Genomic DNA, 19,607 nt, shown 5'->3' with positions numbered 1-19,607 from the left:
CCGTAAAGTCGATTTGTTATCTTTCTCTGTTGGTTTATGTCTTCCGTGATGGACGCTCGAGTTGGCAAAGTATTTTCTTTAACGCCGTGTTACGGTTATCGTGCCAGTGTTCGCTCCGCACCTCCTCACTTCGCTATTGTCGGATTGACAACATTGCCCAGGCTACGCCACCCAGCTGTGTCCATGTTTCAGCTGGTAGCCGTTTGTAATGACTCGTGGAGGCGTGAGGTAGGGACTTGTGAGGACTGGAGCTAGGTACCACATTCCTTCCAGGTTGTCAACTCACTATTTTGTAGTCCTATCGAACAACTCTGCTATTTTATCGCCATTATTTTTGCTGTTTGAAAATCGGTCCATCGACAACACAGGGACTGTCGAAGATGGAAAATAATGTTCGAACTATCTCTCGCCAAATGTTACAAAACCTTATTCATTGGTCATTAGTCCAAATGACCAAATCAATACTGACGAAATGTGTTCGAGAAGAGAGCCTTAATTATGTTATGTTGTATAATTTATAATTTGAAAAAAAATCCAAAAGTTTATTTCATGTCATTTTCGTAACCTCAGCGAAGTAATAATTTTAAAATTTAAATGAGCTTATCGTGTCGGTATGCTGTAAACCATATCGAGTGTATAACCCAAAAATTTGCACGAAGCAGGTCGGTCGAAAAATTGCATTTCGCTTATGTCGGAACGCAACGGAAAAGTCACGCAAATCCAATTTAGAAACGACCCAAAATTATGACAAAAAGCGAAGCTACCGACCAAAACTAAAACCCCTAGCACACGGTAATCAACCAATAAAAATCGTTTTACCCTTTGGTGGTTCTCCAAATGCCAGCCAATTGCGAGTTCAGATCACACGACCCGTAGCGTATCATGTCAGTTATGCTGTGCGAGCAAGAGCAAGCTCAACCAACGAAACCAAATAAAAGATCATGGTAGAAAACCGTGAAAATTAGCGTACACAGCAAACAAAGAAGCGAGCACCGGCAGTAAGTATGGCAATAGAAAAATCGCTCACCGTCTCACCAACCGACGCCGGTCTCAGTCATTACCATTATGTGTCATTATTGTATTATCGAATTAATAAACTTGATATTGACACTTGCGATTAAAATTGACAGTGAAAAATGGAATGCACAAGTGCAATGTTAATGTTTGGCGGAATGAAAAAGTGATTTCTCAATTTTCCCCATTATAACAAAAGGATTCGATTGAATGAAGTGTATTTTGAGAAAGGAAATGTCCGGGAGGGATTGAAACGGGTGCTGTCGGTTTGTGTGGAGTGACAATCAGCGATTATTGTCGCGCCGGAGGGTTCACCTGAATGCAAGCCGTTCCAAAGCGTGACGACGTGATGGCGATGGGTGGATTCGTCACTACCTGTCGTTGATTATGTGTATGATATAATGCTTCTTTGGGTGGAATAATTAACTATTATGGTTGGTAACTGAGTTTGTTTTGGCATGTTTTTCTTTCTCCTGTTTCGTGATCCACCGAGTGACATTGGCCTTATTTTTTGTTGCGCTGGACGTCGTGATCGATTTATGTAGGTTAAAAGACAAATGAGTGATTAATGGTTATTTTGATCGCGAATTAGGTAAAGTTTTAATTTCAAATTAATTTATAAGGTTATTGAACGCCTCAACAATTACATAACCATCAAACAGCTATGGCGATCTCATTCCGTACTAATGTTTTGCTTTATCGCCACCGAACCAGCTACACCGAACTCGAGATGGTTCCCCGCAACCAAACCGTGCAGGTACTTACCAGGGAATGGTGCCTGGAGATCCCACCTCGCTGTACCTCCTACCGACCGGAGATCAAGGAAGTCTACGTGAAACAGGTTCGTACTTGTGTACATGTTACAGTAAGTATACTTTTGTTGAATGCCTACCAATAGTCTATGTTTAAAAACTTTGTAACTGATGGTGGCCAGAAGGGGAGCCGATGTATCACGAGAGTAGAAAACACACGACACGATCTTATTTCAATAGCCACGGGGCACTTTGACGTAAAGATAGAGAGAGGAGTTGGCGGGATTACACCGATAAAGCAATCCAGTTTGTGATATGCAACCGTCTGTCTGTCGGATTTAGATGCAATAAAATGAATCACGTAATCGGGAAAAAGGTGTGAACATTGCGGTTGGACATTGAATTAAATGCAGTGGCAAAAGCTGTTCGAGGCAGTTGAATGTATTTACTAACTTTTCCTGAGGTAGCAGGATTTTAGCGAACGCAAGTGACACCCACGATTATCAAAGAATGAACAAATCACATGAGAATTAAAAAAAAAAAACAGATATTTGAGTGATTTGATCAGCCTTGGGTGGTCACTCAACTTCAAATCTGACTCAGTGGCACAGTGAAAGGGGGTTAGGATTCAAATGTTACCTTTCCTCCCAGAGCCATGAGACATATATAAAATTATCTGTTTATACAGAATTTGAGTAAAATTTTACACTTTTTCATGTGCACAAAATGTGAGTCAATTAGAGCAATTTTTGTTATGGGTCAGTTTAAGCTCAACCCAACAAACAATTTGAGTTGATTAACAGCTGAATAAGCAATTTTTTAGCTGAAGACGCTTATTGTTGCCTGAATAAGCTCTCATTCAACATTCAATGTTTGTTGGGAATCCTTTTGGGGGCTGTTCATAAACTACGTAGACAGTTTATGGGGGGTGGTTGGCTATTATCCACGGCCCATACAAATTAAAAAAATTTATGGACAATTGTCTACGGGGGAGGAGGGGGGAGGTCAAGAATCCAAAAAAAAAGTCTACGTAGTTAATGAACAGCCCCTTGCATAAAACATATCGTTGAACAATTTTTTGAAAAAATAACAAATTTCCCCCGAAAATTTCTTCAGACTTCAGTTTAATCCAACTACTCCAGAACATGTCATACAACTTCTCTAGATTGTTTTCCTAATTTCCTCGGTTTCTACTGATCTACCAGGAGCTTCTTCTAACTACATCCAGAAGTTTCTCTTGATTTCCTTTGAAAGATTCTCAAGACGTCCAGACGTTTTACGGAATACGTGTAGACTACCCAAGTAACAATCCAGTAACCATTTAGCATCCACTCTGATTTATGATGGCTTTATAACGGCAATGAACAATCCAATTAGTTTAAATATAGCATTTCAAAGTGTAAAACATTCCTGCTTAGTAATTCAGCTTTTTGCTGCTTTAAAAACCTTTTATAGTCTGGCAAGAAAGTCAGAAACTGTCTTGTTTTAAAAATAATGTTAAAACAGTTATCAATCCCTCCTTAAAACTGTTCTGTAATTCAAGCATAAACGTCATTAACAATTGTTTATTAATGTCTTGATAAAATACTGTATAAACGTGTTCTATCATTATAAAAGCAACTGAGTGTTCACTCGGCTGTCGACAAAAGCAGGCCACTCTCGATGTGTGCTACGCGATCGTCTGTTTTCTCGGCAGCAACCATTGTGTGGTCCTCCTCATTGTTCTTCATCAGCAGTTCTTTCGGTCGATGCGTCGTCGACTTTGGAAAGCAACCGCTTCGTGATGAGTGTGTGAGTGCTGACCACGTTTTGCGTCCATTGCTGCAATGGACGCGCTCTGACCATCGTTGGCGTACAACAATTTGCCATACAATGAAACTACTGGAAGCGGCTCCAGTTCTGATGGAGGAGGCTTTTTGGATAGCGGAAGATAAAGTGTTTATTGTGTTGTACCTTTTGACTATAGTTTTAAAATGTATTGTATAGTGACCAAGAAACCTCGGCTCTGTAAAGTTAATTCGGTTGAGCCTTATCAAATAAATTAATAAACAAAAAAAAAATTATAAAAGCAACCATAAAACCATTAGGTTTTGAATTAGAGCAAAAATCATTTATTGTTGCTTTTTAGGCTTTTTGAAGTGCATCATTAACTCCCCAATTACTCTGTTTACAAATTGAGCTTAGAAGATGGTTCCTCATAGTTAATAAATGCCAAATTTATGACAAGGAAATCTCGAAGGATAGACGAAGTAGGATGAAAAATTCAAGTCGATTTCAGCAAAATTTACTTCTTTAGAAGAACCAGCACACCATCAACGACTGACCATCTGGCGGAGAAGAGTAAAGTGAGCGTGGCCCGCGAAATCATAAAACATTGTCGAAAGTATTAAAACATACCAGCTTTCTCCAGATCTTGTGAAAAGATGACAATCGAAATAACAACCGACAGCAAACCACTGAACTGTTAGTTAGCGGAGATTAGCTGGTTTTCGATCCATAGCAGCGATTTTATTCGACGAAAGAATCAACTCTTCGAAAATTTCAGTGCACCACAGCGAAGGTCATCCACGCTGCGCGTCGCTTCCCAGCCATCTGTGTAAACGCCTACACATATAACGCTCGGTGGTAGTAGTATAGGATTATCAGATAAGTTTTTGTTTTTTTCTTGTTTCTTTTACTCCCCCATTAGTTAAATTTTCATTTTGTATTTCTGTGTTTGTAGTGTTTTCTGTGTATTTTGTCTGTGCGTTCAGTGGGAGAGCGTTTTGCGCTCCCACTAGTTGAACAAAATGGATGTTTTGTCAGAAGACGACATGGATGACCATTCATCTCAGAAAAATGGTGATGTCATCCCTGGTTCGTCGTCTCAGTCTGTCAATGGGCAGGCTGAGAAAAGCTCCAGATTGCGGGCCTACCCGAATGACTCGACTGGCCCATGGGTTGTCTATTTTCAGCCCAAAAACAAACCCTTGAATGTTTTTCAGATATCTGATGATCTGACAAAGCGATTCTCTGCCGTGACCGAAATAACGAAGGTTAGGCACAACAAACTTCGTGTGACCGTCGCTAACCTGAAACAGGCCAATGAAATTGCTGTTTCCCAATTTTTCACACTGGAATATAGGGTGTACATTCCAGCCTCTGATGTGGAGATCGAAGGCGTGGTCACTGAGGCGAGTCTGAACCCCGAGATATTGGAGAAGCAAGCGGTTGGCCGATTCAAGAACCCCTTGCTTCCTCCGGTAAATATACTGGCCGTTCATAGAATGAAGTCAGTATCGCTCTGCGAGGGTAAAAAGAGTTTTACCCCCCCACAGACTCGTTTCGGGTGACCTTTTCTGGATCTGCCCTTCCTCAATACATCGAGCTGGGAAAACTTCGTCTTCCTGTGCGGTTGTTTGTACCTCGGGTCATGAACTGCAAGAATTGCAAGCGGTTTGGACATACGGCCTCCCACTGCGGCAACAAGGCACGCTGCTCCACATGCGGGGAGAAGCATGAGGATGGCGCCTGCGCAGCTACTGCACCAAAATGCGTGTACTGCAATGGAACTCCTCCTCATGCTCTCTCGTCATGCCCGGCGTACAAACAGCTCGGGGACAAAATGAAACGCTCCCTTAAGGAACGTTCCAGGCGGTCTTTTGCAGAAATGCTTAAGACAGCCACGCCATCGACCACTGACAAAAATCGCTTTTCTCTTTTGTCAGATGACGAGACTGACTCTGACTTGGCTGAGGAGGGAACTTCTTTCAGTTTTCCGGAAGGTTCTGCACGGAAACGAAAGCGCATCCGTTCGCGGATTGTTGCAAATAAAGAACCCCAAATCAGCTTGCCCAAATCAAGGAGTGGTGGAAAAAAGGAGACTTCTACTCCTCCTGGATTCCGCAGAACTGATTATACCCAGGATTTTCCACCTCTCCCGGGGACATCCAAAACCCCCGATGGCCCAATTTTCAGAACACAAGCCCCTTCTTCATCTGGGTTGTTCTCATTTGATGACATTGTGGACGGTATTCTCAAATACCTCAACATTTCTGATCCTCTGAAGAGCATTGTCCTCACATTGCTTCCCACTGTGAAATCCTTCTTGAAGCAATTGACTTCAAAATGGCCCCTTCTTGCAGCTATCATCTCCTTCGATGGATAATTTTCCAAACGAGGTCGGGGATTTGATCACTATTCTACAGTGGAATTGTCGAAGTCTTATTCCGAAATTAGATTCGTTCAAGTATTTAGTCCATAACAATAATTGCGATGCATTTGCCCTCTGTGAAACATGGCTCTCTTCAGAAATTGATCTCCCTTTTTATGATTTTAACATTATTCGATTGGATCGTGAGGATTCACGTGGAGGAGGGGTACTTTTGGGGATCAAAAAGTGCCATTCCTTCTATAGAGTGAATCTTCCCGAATTCCCCGGTATTGAAGTTGTTGCATGTCAGGCTACCATTAAAGGTAAGAGCCTTTGTATTGCTTCTGTATATATTGCTCCTAGAGCCTCTGTTAATCGCAAACAACTTTTCGACATATGTGCGGTACTTCCCGCTCCATGGTTGATCATGTGAGATTTTAACTCCCACGGTACAGGCTGGGGGGAGCTGTACGATGATAACCGTTCTACTTTGATTTATGATCTCTGCGACAACTTCAACATGACAATCCTTAACAATGGAGAAGTAACACGTTTGGCTGGTCCATCCTCTAATGGTAGCAGATTAGACCTCACCTTTTGCTCCAATTCACTATCGTTGGATTGCACTTGGCATGTAATCCAGGATCCGCACGGTAGTGATCATCTGCCGATCAAAATTTCGATTGCCAGTGGGTTCAACTCGTCAGAATCCGTTAACGTCGCGTATGATCTAACCCGTAACATCGATTGGACTAAGTTCCAATCCGCGATAGACGATACAGTATCGTCAGTGGAAGAGCTTCCGCCGTTGGAGGAATATAATTTCCTCTCTAATCTCATCGTCGACAGCGCACTTCAAGCTCAAACACGACCGGTGCCGCGATTGTCTATTCGTAAGAAAACACCATCGCTCTGGTGGGATCAACAATGCACGGAGGTTTACCGTAAAAAGTCCGACGCGTTTAAACTTTTTCGGAAACGCGGAACACGCGAGCATTTCGACGCATACACATTTCTTGAACGCGAACTCAAGAGCCTCATCAAGGCCAAAAAACGGGGTTACTGGTGGCAGTTTGTAGACGGATTGTCGCGCGAAACGTCTATGAATACGCTTTGGAGTACGGCGCGAAGAATGCGTAACCGGTCTACTAACAACGAAAGCGAGGAATGCTCGGATCAATGGATTCTTAAATTCGCGCGAAAAGTGTGTCCGGATTCCGTGCCGTCGCAGTTGACTCCTAGCGAAACCGCAAATTCGGTAGACGAAATCAGTTAGCCTTTTTCAATGGTGGAACTTTCACTCGCTCTCCTTTCGTGTGGCAATTCTGCCCCGGGATCTGATAGAATCAAGTTCAACTTGCTGAAAAACCTCCCAGACGCCGCTAAGAGGCGCATGTTGAACTTGTACAATCAGTTCTTGGAGCTCAATATTGTTCCCGACGATTGGAGACGAGTAAGGGTGATAGCCATTAAAAAGCCTGATAAACCCGCGTCGGATCACAGTTCGTATCGGCCCATCGCGATGCTGTCGTGCATTCGGAAATTGATGGAGAAAATGATCCTTTTTCGCCTCGACAAATGGGTTGAGACGAACCACCTTCTTTCAGATACTCAATTTGGTTTCCGTAGGGGTAAGGGAACGAACGACTGTCTCGCGTTGCTTTCCTCGGAAATTCAGTTGGCTTTTGCTAAGAAAGAGCAAATGGCTTCTGTGTTCTTGGATATCAAGGGGGCTTTTGATTCAGTATCCGTTGAAGTTCTTTCAGAGAAACTCCACGCTTGTGGATTGTCTCCATTAATGAATAATTTTTTGTACAATTTGCTGTCAGAAAAACATATGAGCTTTTCTCATGGAAACTCTACAGCTTTTCGATTTAGCTACATGGGTCTCCCCCAAGGCTCATGTTTAAGCCCCCTTTTGTACAATTTCTACGTTAAAGAAATTGACAATTGTCTTAGTAACAATTGCACGTTGAGACAACTTGCAGATGATGGCGTAGTGTCTATCACAGGGCCAAAAGAGGTTGACCTGCAAGGACCCTTACAGGATACCTTGGACAATTTGTCTACTTGGGCTATTCAGCTAGGTATCGGATTCTCCACGGAGAAAACTGAGTTGGTCGTTTTTTCTAGGAAGCATAGCCCAGCACAACCGAAGCTTCAACTTTTGGGTAAACCGATCACTCATTCCATGTCTTTCAAATATCTTGGGGTCTGGTTCGATTCCAAATGCACCTGGAGATCCCACATTGAGTATCTGAGACGAAAATGCCAACTAAGGATCAATTTCCTTCGATCAATTACCGGAACGTGGTGGGGAGCCCATCCACAAGATCTTCTGACGTTGTACCGGACAACGATTTTATCGGTTTTAGAGTACGGTAGTTTTTGCTTCCAGTCGGCAGCTAAAACGCACATCATCAAGCTGGAACGGATCCAGTATCGCTGTCTTCGTATCGCGTTAGGATGCATGCACTCGACTCATACTATGAGTCTCGAAGTGCTGGCGGGCATGCTGCCACTATCCGTCCGTTTTTTCAGAGTTATCTCTTAGGCTCCTCACCCGTTGCGAAGTAATGAACCCACTGGTGATCGAAAATTTTGAGAAGCTTCTGGAGCTAAATCCTCAAACATGTTTTATGACTTTGTACTACCTGTATTTAACACAGGATGTCAGCCCTTCAAGAAATATTCCCAATCGTGTAGTCTTCTCCGATTTCGGCAATTCAGTGAATTTTGATTTATCTATGACGCAGGAAATCCGCGGAATTCCAGAGCATCATCGTCCTATGATTGCTCCGTCATTATACTCTGCAAAGTTTGGCCATGTTGATTCTGCAAGAACGTTTTTCACAGATGGATCTCTAATAGAGGAGTCCGCTGGTTTTGGTGTATTTAATGAATTTCATAGCGCCTCTCGAAAACTTGAAGCTCCTTGTTCTGTGTATGTGGCTGAACTGGCAGCAATTCACTACACCTTGGAAACTATTGCTTCACTTCTTCCAGACCACTACTTTATCTTTACGGATAGTCTCAGTTCTGTCGAGGCTATCCGTTCCATTAGGCCGGTAAAGCACTTCTCGTATTTTCTCTTGAAAATACGAGAACTGCTTAGTACTTTATCCGTGCGCTCTTTCATCATCACCTTCGCGTGGGTCCCTTCGCATTGCTCAATTTTGGGCAATGAGAAGGCGGATTCACTTGCGAAGGTGGGCGCTATGGAAGGCGACATTTATGATCGACAGATCGCCTATAGTGAATTTTTATCTATTTATCCTCAGCAGTCGCTCGTTAGCTGGCAACATCAATGGAGTGAAGGGAGCTTGGGACGATGGCTACATTCAATTATCCCTAAGGTGTCGAAGTTTGCATGGTTCAAAGGGTTGGACTTGAGTCGAGACTTCATACGCGTGATGTCTCGTCTCATGTCCAATCACTATTGTCTAAACGCTCACTTGTTCCGTGTGGGGTTGGGAGACAGCAATCTCTGTGAATGTGGACAAGGTTACCAGGACGCTGATCACATCCTCTGGTCTTGTGCGGAGTATCGTGGAGTCAGATCACATTTTTATGATTCCCTTCGGGCTCGAGGTAGACAACCTAATGTTCCAGTTCGGGATATTTTGGCTAGACGCGACCTGGAGTTTATGAAACTCATATATGTTTACTTTAAGGATATTAACCTTAGATTGTAAGTTTGATTAACCTTGTGTTTAGTTTGTGTTTTGTATGTCTGGGGTTTTTTTTCAATGTTTGTTTTCAAGATGAATAGAAATAATTTCATGCTTTAGGATTAATTAAATAGTTGTATCGTAAACCACATTTAAAACCTCCTTCTTCCCTTTTCCCATCCAAAAAATTGTAAATCTCCACTAACCTCGAGACGACCGCGAGTACTCGGTCCAGTTTCTTTAACTTTAAATATAAGACAGTAATTAATGTATAACGCAAAGGATAACTCGGCTCTGTAAAGTTTATTCGATTGAGCCTGTACAAATAAAGTAATTACAAAAAAAAAGTGTTACTCGAGTCATAACATCAATTAATAAAATAACGAACATTTTGGATGGCTCGAGTGACACTTGCCATTGAAAAAAAAACACGACTACTGAGGATTCATATTTCTAAAAAAATCATCTATCAATGAAACAGTCATCGGTCGTCATTGAAAAGCAATGCAACTATGTTCTGTCCAAGGGGTAAGACAGCTTTACTCTGAGTTGCATTTTTGCAGCGAGTAACTGGTGAGTAACTCAATGCACCTCAAAATTAATCATTTCTAAAATTCTTCACTTATTAGATATCTTCGAGCATGAAACTAAGTCAAACTTCAATAAAATCACTTTGAATAGTCAACCTTTGGTCACAAAGTTAGTAGATTAACATTAAGCTTTGCTATGAAAGTTGTTACAGCAGTTTTCGTTATTTCAGTCTCAAGATACAAATATTATAAGCCGTAAATTACCTTAAAAACATAAAATTAACTTGAAGCACCTCTAACTCATCACCTATTTTGCTGAAAATTTGACATGACGAGCAGTAATCACGGTTGATCCGGTGCATTCCGAACATTTCTGTTTAAATGAACAGGTCTAGTACATATAGTGATAACCAAAAATGCAAGTGTTTTTACTAAATTTTCGTTGCCTTTTGTTCCATATTCGTAAAATGTACGCATTTTCAATTTTAAGTTTACGAAAGATTCGTACTTTTTTTTCTATAAACACGAACATTTCGTATTTATTTTACGAAACATTCGTTTCAACATAAAGTAAAATCAGTAGCGAGTGTGACAGTTTTAACGAATTTAGTTTCGTAAAATGTACGAATCACTTTCGTTGCAGATAACTACGAATGGATCCGTAGAACTAACGAGCAATTTTGTTGTATAAACGAAATAATGTTTTCCGTATTCTTTTACTCTCTCTTCCTCTCTCTTTAGAACTCTGCTAATGCAATCAAATCACGCAACAGTTCTTACGTCCCCTCGAACGCATTAAAGCAAGTGATCACAACAGGAAAAAGATAGTCAAACTTAATTATCATCCAATTGCTCGCACTGCTGCAGCAGTCATGGCATGTCCTGTGTAGATTCAATTGATTGCCTGTCGATTTCCTGAGCATATGTTTATGCATATTCCACCGATAAAAACCCTTCTTCACCGACAGAGCTCTTCTTCCATCTCGTTCCATCGTCAATCATGTTTATTACATAGTTTAGATCATAAAAATAATGATGATGTCAGAGCCACCACGAGCTGTAGCTCGTTGAGACAGTAGAAAAATTATCCACTTAAAATTCGGTACTCCCCACGCGTTGGCCATCCCCCTAAGATGATCCATCCATCCGTCCTTTGTTCTCCGGAGCACCATTCATTTGCGTGTGGTGCGCGCTTCCTCATCGTCGTTGGTTCCACTGTCAGAGTATCATAATCTCTTCATTTTCGTTTGAATTGTTTCGGGCTCGTTAGTTTCCATAGATAGAATGAGCATTAAACAAACAAAACAAAAAAAATCACATTGATGTCTTGTTTTTTGCTTGCGCATTTGACCGGAAGTCTGTGGACTTGCCTGTCGCGCTTGCCTTGAATTATTATCACAAGTTTTTTAACGCGAAATTCGTTCCTTGAGATTGGCGTCGACTAAAATGCATATCGGAGAATTATTATCAACTGTAGCACTGTTTGTCGTTTCAGAGCTTGTGGGCACAAGGCACAATTCCAATAAAATTTAAACAAACAATCATTCATGTTCCTGAATTATATTCGCACCATCTTCATCACTATGCTTGAGAAAGGAAGCTTGTGTTGCTCCTTCATTTTGCCAGAGCGGTATGAATGGAAGCGAAGATTTATAATGTGTATGATTTATTATACGGGCGATAAAGAAGTCGTAAATGTTTGTTAATGTTGTGATTTTACGATTGGTTGAACATTTGCGGAATCGATAATTAATACGATGCACTTATTATGACCTATTGTTGTTGTTAATTATTTTCTACTAGCTCGAGGCTATCAGCAAAAGACGTAACCAGGTTTCGAGATAGGGGGGCCTTTAGGCCAAAGATTACTAGGACGGACGCTATTAGTCCAATTGCTATTCGGTCTGTGAGAGTGACCTCTAGTTCAAATGGAACCAACGAAAAATGTCTCTTATCATCTCTTTTTTGTCCCGTACCCATTTGTCTTAATTAAACGTCTAATGTGCAGCTGATCACATCAGCACTATTTTAGGCCCAGTTTCATGCCGATGTCGCTGCTTAAGCTTTCTATCGTTCTGATGGCTATGCTTTGTCTTTCCACACCATCAGGGTTAGTAAATGTTAAGAGATCATGCTAAACATATTTTTGACGTAAGACTACGTCTTTGTGGACCAGTCTTGTAAACGGTAATCGTAGTCGACACATTTTCTGTCGTAATCGACTGCCCTGTCGCCGAAGACCGTCACGAATGTATGTATTTTAGTTTTTCTCATAATAAGAGTTACTGATGTTGTGCTTGTGTGAATTCTGAAAATAGCAAGCAACGATGTCCTAGTAATAATATTTCTGATCAGAAATGGTTTAATTTACACCAAATTGAGGAATTATTTAGAACGGAATGACACATGTCATATGATAGTTATTTGATAATTTTCTTTTTGCTCGAACATTTTTCTACCGTTTGTGTTGTGTAGGAGAGACGACGGTAGAGCATAAGAATACGAATACAAAGAGACTGTCACGCGCGACAACGAAGCGAGTGTAGTAAAACATATCAACCGGTTAAACCCCTGTTGTGGATTATACTGGGGGGCAAATTTATTAGATTTTGAACGCTTATAACATGGTCATTCATGAATTAATTTCAATATTTATTACTCCATTTGATTCAAATTGAATGAAAGATTTGTCTGGTATAAAGATGATAGTTATTTATCAATGGTTAAATAATCAAAAATTTCAAACTTATACGCCGCAATTAACCAATCACGTGCTTCACGCTATGACTATCGAGAGAACTGAGAGACGAGCCGATTGCGCGAGGTTATAAAACAGCGTACCAGTACGATTTGTGATAGAACTGGGATGAATGATCTTTAGGGTTAAAATCCCATCAACAACAAAAACAACAACAAGGAAATGGAGGCCATTTGGCTTCCTATTGCTTGCTTTAAATTAACATTTCCAGTAGATAGAAGATTGTGGTCTTTGGCAAATTGGCTCAGATGGATGGAATTCATAGGTTTCATGCAATATTGCCCCAACAAACCAAAAACTTACAAAATTTAAACGCCGTTCACACTTAGATTGTATTGCCGCGATTGGCTACGCTGACTAGCTAGGTATTTATTTTTACTGAGATCTCAGCAATACTCACGTTTATTAGCTGAATCTCGGCATGTTTTTTACTGAGACCCTGTAACATAAAATGCCATGCTACAATGCATTATAAACTAAGTGTTTGCAATCCTCCAACTGTGGATTGTCAAAACATTGGAATTCAGGCACAATATCTACTATTAATGCGCATGATCATGAGCATAATTGACCGCCCGCGGTTTGCTACTCCATTATTGCCAGATCAGCTGTAATTGCACAGAGAACCAATAGACGATGCTTCGAGGCTAGCATTCATCCTCAATGTGTAAAACCTAGTGATCTCAAACTAGATCAAGAAAGGAATGGGTAGGAATGTGTTGACGTGACAGATATAAACCTCAGGCACAAAATCTACAATTATTCAAAAACTAACCGCTTGAAACCGACACAATAGCTATTGGAAGATTCATTTCAGTTTAGAATTCACTCACTAAATGACACTAGTGTGAACTTTGAGTTCAAATTACTTGCTTAACATGACTTCTTCTCAATTAAAGGTAGAAAGAAGGTATCTTCGAATAAGATGTTAAAATTAGTAGTAGTTATTGGATGATGAACAACTCAGTTCAGAATTCGCTCACTAGGCACTGCTAGTGTTTGCTCAACTTGACATCTCGGTTAGAAAACAAAAAAGGATTCAGATGCATAAGGCCAAGCTCAGTGTGCAATTGGCATATAATTCCATGTTTTAACTTGACAGCACGACCAGAAAGCAGGTCTCTGTCTTCAGTAAAGTTATTCAGATGGACAAGACCCCAGATTTAATTCACCATGGCTTGTGTAATTTGATTCTAAATGCATGCTTAAGCAATCTACATTTCGATTAGATCGGAGGTTGCTCTCTTTAGTAAAGTTATTCAGATGGATAAGACCTATTGTATACTCGTTAGCTCCGATTGGAATTCTTATATCTGTCGGATCTAATGTACCATCTGACTTCTGATTGCTTGCTTTACTTTGACTGCTCGGCTCATATAAGTTTGCTGTCTTTGAAAAAGTTGTGCAAATGAATACAGCAAATTTCGAATTTTATTGTTACGCTCCAACTGAAATAATGCGTCTGTCTTCAGCTTTCATTTTATTTGCCGTTACTTAGGAAATGGAGACTACACAAACACAAATAATGTTGTTGTCAATATCTCACGATACACGCAATTTGCGTGGCATAAGGACAGAGGATAATGAAACTATAACAGGGATGGGCTAGAAACTCAGAGTGGTGCAAAAAATACTTGTGCAGCTCTCAAATACGGGAGCGTGTCTTTTACCTTTGGTAGGAGAAAGAGACAAAGGAGAGAGAGAATCCATACCTGGGTGAGAGCAGTTTGACTACACGGGTGTTACATAGCACAATCGAGTAGTGCACTATGTGTTGACGGGAGCAGCACTTTTCAATCGGGGGAGACGTGTTTTAGAGATTTACAGAAATTACTACGAACGATAGGCTGACTGCATAATATAGACACTCATGTCAAATATGTTACTGCGGCTGTATGGTGTACAACACCGTTTGAAAAATTCATGTAAATTTCTGCGAGATATAGCGCACATAAAATTAACACTAGATTTGGCATAAATTTACGCGATATTTCGTGTAAATTTAAGTGCAAAATCGCATAAATTAGCAATATTTTATACTAGCTTGTAAACGATTTCGTTGTTTATGCCAAGTATAGCTCAAAAGTAAACGAAGGGAGATTTTACGCGATAGTTAAAATTCAGAATTTGTTTTCAGTGAATAGTGTCTCAAAATATCAAAACCTACTATTGTGCTATATTTATAAAGTCGATGTGTAGCTCACTTAATTCTTGCTATGTAGCTAGTTTAGGTCCTTGCTGTAAATAAAATAGCAGAGAACTTCAAACCAACTACCCAATACCATTTGAAAGTTGGGACGCTTTTGAAGTTGTCAAACTGTAGTTTTGCATACAGAATAGCATCAGCAATTTTATCATAGGTTGTCAACTTTAAATTTCAGCTTGTTTTACACAATTTCACCTATAATGACTATGCTATCTGAGGCTCCACTGCACACGTTTTCGAAGTAATGAATTAATCAACTTTCATGTAACTCGTTTTTTCATCACAAAAAGTTAATATGGATGCCAACATTCCTAAATCGATTTGTTTTAAAATATTCAAATGACGATAATTTGAATTTTTTGGTGTTATCATAATTTTCCAAACAAATATTAGAAAACGGCTCCCTATGTAAAAATTCTTCAATTATTTCCCGATAGAATATTTTAAAACTATCCGATTAAGGAATGCAAGCACCCAAGCTAACTTTAAGTAAAGAAATCCCCGAGGTACATGAAAGCTGGGTAATCCGCTACTTTTAACACTGCGTGCTGTGTTTGGATATTATACCAGTTTTAGTTGACCTTGGTTTACAAGTTTAGCATAAATCGGTTCTTAGCCAATAAAAAAATAATGCAGGCAATCTTGCTACATTTTTCTTTATCAACATTGAACAAATCAAATGAGTCGAAATAGTTTAAGTTCTCCATATGAAAAGCACGAGAGAGTTTACTTTCATTACTCGTACGGCCCAATGTTAGATTTACATGTCTTGCTTTTACTACCTTTCAGCTTGAAAAGAACCTACCGTATCTAGCCGAACTCTACTACAGCCATGCTTGGCATGCACAGTTTTGGTCACGAACTGTTCATTTGCTAATAACTTTGCACACAGTTGACGAAACATAGTTCTTTTTGAAGCAGTAGATAGAATAGAGTTTAAACCTGTTATAAATACCTGAAAGTATGTAGATATTAATTCTATTCATGGACTGTATTTATTTTTGCGTTTTAAAAATGAAATGAGAAATGCTCGCTGCACATCTCGGACTTTAAGTGTAAAAATTAATTGGTGTTGATTCAAATGTTAAGATTTACCTACTCTTTGCATATTTATAGTAAACTGTGATCCTAATCTATCAATTACTTCAAAGAAAAGCAAATTTCAACAACTGAGTGAAACGTTATTAATAAATGAGCAGTTGGTGTGTACAACTGTGCATGCCAAGCATGACTACAGCTATAGCAAAAGCACACTCTCAGAAAAATCAAAAGAAAGATAGATAGGGAGATAGGGATAAATAGACTTTACACCGTTGCACAAAAAATATGATATGTACTGCCCGTTTCAAAATGCGCTTTCACGAAATGAAAGTGCTGTCTTCTAACACCATGTGTTTTGCTCACAGAAATTTGAGTAGCACCCGATCTCTGACTATAACTATAACTAGAATTATATGTTGTATATATGGGGTTTGATCCATTCTATTGGCAGTTCAATATGCTACTATGAAACAATCAAATTGAAATTCCATTCATTCAATTACAACATTTGCTATTTGATTGATTTTTAATAACTGACTTATTTAAGTTAAGTTAAGCTGCATCTAACCTCGCTGTTCAGCTCCAGCGGAAGAGCTCACCATCAAGCTGGAAGATGCACAACGGGCCTCCAAGGATCTCGGGGAAATCAAGCTCAGTGTGACTCTGTGGCCCAAGACGCAGGAGGATAAGGAGCAACGTAATCTCAAACTGGCCAACGCATCCCGTTGGCTCAAGTCGCAGATCTGGTCCTCCGTTGTGAAGATAGTGCAAATCGAAGCCACAGGAGTCCCACCGGACGCCGAGAATGTCCTGAAGGATGTGTACGTTAGATTTAGGTTAGGCAATGACAAATACAAAAGTAAAACATACTACCGGGCTCGGTGGTTGGAACAGTTCGACCTGCACCAGTTCGACGATGACCAACTGCTGGAGCTGATAGTATGCAGGAAGTACAATACGTACGGCAAATGCACAATCGATTTGCGAAATCTTCCACGGGAACGCACTCACGGCATGTGGCATCCACTGGAGGAGTGTCATACCGGGAGGATCCCAAGGAGCGGACGCAGCAGCAGAAACGATACATATGGCACCGTTCACTGCATAACTTGCGAGACGTGAGCCACCTGACGGTGAAGGTGTTCGGTACGACCGGCCTCGCCGCGGTGGATATCGGAGGCAAGCATTCGTAGTGATAGAGCTAATCAACGCTAGATTGCAATCCCAAACCGAGTATAAAACGTTAACACCCAATTGGAACAAAATCTTCACTTTTAATGTAAAATACATGCCAACGGTGCTGGATATAACCGTCTTCGACGACGACAAGGTGGAGTTCCTAGGCCGGGTGATGATTCCACTGCTGCAAATAAAAAACGGCGAGAAGCGGTGGTACGCACTGAAGGATAAGAAAATGTACTCCCGAGCGAAGGGAACGCACCCTCAGATCCTTCTCGAGATGACGGTCGCATGGAGCAAGGTTCGTGAGGCGCTGCGAGTCCTCGAACCGAAGGAGGAAAAACTAGTGCAACAGGAGGCGAAATTCAAACGTCAGCTGTTCCTGAGGAACGTAACCAGACTGAAAGCCGTGATTATGTATTTTATAGAAGTAGGACAATTTGTTCAGAGTTGCTTCGAATGGGAATCGCCGGTGCGGTCGTTTATGGCATTGGTGTTATAGATCTGTGGATGCATTTGGTTCGATATTTCCGCCATCCCAGCGGAATTCCTTCTGTACTTGCTAAAAAAACTGGGTGATACGGTGGCTGACGGGTTCGTCTTCGACATCCACTGCGGACGAGTACGATGTGGCCAGTACGATGTGGCGAAGTGGCGAAGTGGCGAAATTATCATGTGGCGGGAGCTGCCACTCCACTCGACGCCCGAAATGGCTCGGCGAGATCCAAGGAAGAAACACAAAACCTCGTAATGCTACCAAATCACCCTGAAGCGGTACTTTAGGGAGAACCTGCGGAGGCACTAAATATCAAAAAGGACATTAAATGCGCTCCAAACGTTAGAATTGTTAGCGCACCAAAAACGATCAAATCGAACAAGGGAGGAGGAAACTTTTACCATGATTAACGATTCTAGTCTCTTACTAGTAGTGGTGTAATCGTTATCGTAATCGTGTAAAATCGTTAAAGAACTACCATTTTCTACGTTGTACGTTTGTTTGTATGATTTGCCGGTTTTTGTCCTCGACTATCACTCTCTAATTCTTACAAGCGCAGTAAGATGTACACGTTTTCGCGTTCAAAACACGATTTATTCCAAATGAAATGAACCTTAACAATCCAAACTTTTACAAACCAAACCAACCATACATACATACATACATTTATTTGTACAACATCAACAGATTTATCTCGATTTGAAGATTTCCTGCAACAAGATGATGCGCGATGCAAGTAGATGCGAGAAATGAAAGAAGATTTTTCGAAGATTTATTCACTAGTGTGAGATTTTATGAGCATCTAGAATTGAGATTTAGATGTGTCGCCCCCCTCGGTTGGGACCTGGTATTCACTGCATTTCTGGAGGATTTGCCGTACGGTGAAGATCTGGTCCGTTTTCGATCGGCCGTCGATGAAGCCGGCTTGATAACTTCCCACGAACTCGCAAACCAACCAATAAGTATTTAGATAGTTCTATGCAGTGCGCAAAACAGTCAGGTTCATTGAGTTATTTTGATATGAATATGAACTGCCATCTGCCTCATCATTCACTGCCTCGTGAGAGTCTGAATGATTCAAAGGTAAACGAGTCACTGACAGCCGAGCACTCAGTCAACCCGTTTATTCTGCCGTGATGGTACCCAATATTTGTTTTGAATGACTGAGCGTACATTTTCTATGGAAAAATGACTCAATTACATGCTGTGTGAGCGAAGGCAAGCGGTGTGCGTCCGAGACGGCTAACACATAGCTGCCACAGTCGGAAGAAGTGTTAGTTTGTTTACTTAAATGAACCATGCCCATTTTGTTATGGCATGTTTGCTATAAGAAATGCGCCTCGTATTTATTAGCGAATTTCACATCAAAGATTGATTAATTGAGTAGGAAATCAGTTTGGCACGGCATTTTTACCAGCATACACCTTCCGGTAGTATGAAACAGGTCAAAAACTGTTCAAATCCGCAGATAAAATTTTTTGTTTTGAATTTCTGCATAGCAAAATAGTGAACTTTTCGTGAACATTAACGGCAAAGAACTCACCAACACTGGGAGACTGTGAGTTCCTGCCCACCTGTCATTTCCCATCTCGGTGTGCGTCGCCTGCCCGTGAGTGACTGAATGTTTTTGACTCTTTCATTGCCTCGTACTTTACCGTTTGGTACAAACGGTCTGCACAGAGCAATGGATTGAATAGTGCAGTGCTTTCAAACTCAGCCTAGCCAGTCAATAATTTTAAGCTCTGGTTCTATGTAAATGCTATTGTTATTTGGAAACAAAACAAACAATCGATATTTAGCAAGTAATATATCATTTAATTTAATTAAC

At 40.7% G+C, this 19,607-nt stretch overlaps 1 protein-coding gene and 1 pseudogene across 1 annotated transcript in view; both read left to right on the top strand.

Annotated features, from left to right (window-relative positions):
- The window catches only part of NimA (Nimrod A), a 32,118-nt gene that overhangs the window by 9,612 nt on the left and 2,899 nt on the right, over positions 1–19,607 (top strand). The window contains exon 2 of the mRNA XM_065223512.1: positions 1,729–1,855. Within this exon, the coding sequence (XP_065079584.1) occupies positions 1,729–1,855 (127 nt within the window). The remainder of the gene's footprint in view (positions 1–1,728; positions 1,856–19,607) is intronic.
- Positions 4,190–18,053, top strand: LOC135702118 (multiple C2 and transmembrane domain-containing protein-like; annotated as a pseudogene).

Source organism: Ochlerotatus camptorhynchus, unplaced genomic scaffold (genome assembly GCF_037179485.1).
Source record: "Ochlerotatus camptorhynchus isolate MF236.1 unplaced genomic scaffold, CSIRO-AGI_Acam_v1.1 ptg000017l, whole genome shotgun sequence".
Lineage (NCBI taxonomy): Eukaryota > Metazoa > Arthropoda > Insecta > Diptera > Culicidae > Ochlerotatus > Ochlerotatus camptorhynchus.
Note: the sequence above shows the minus strand (reverse complement) of the source record. Positions and strands in the feature narration are given on the sequence as shown.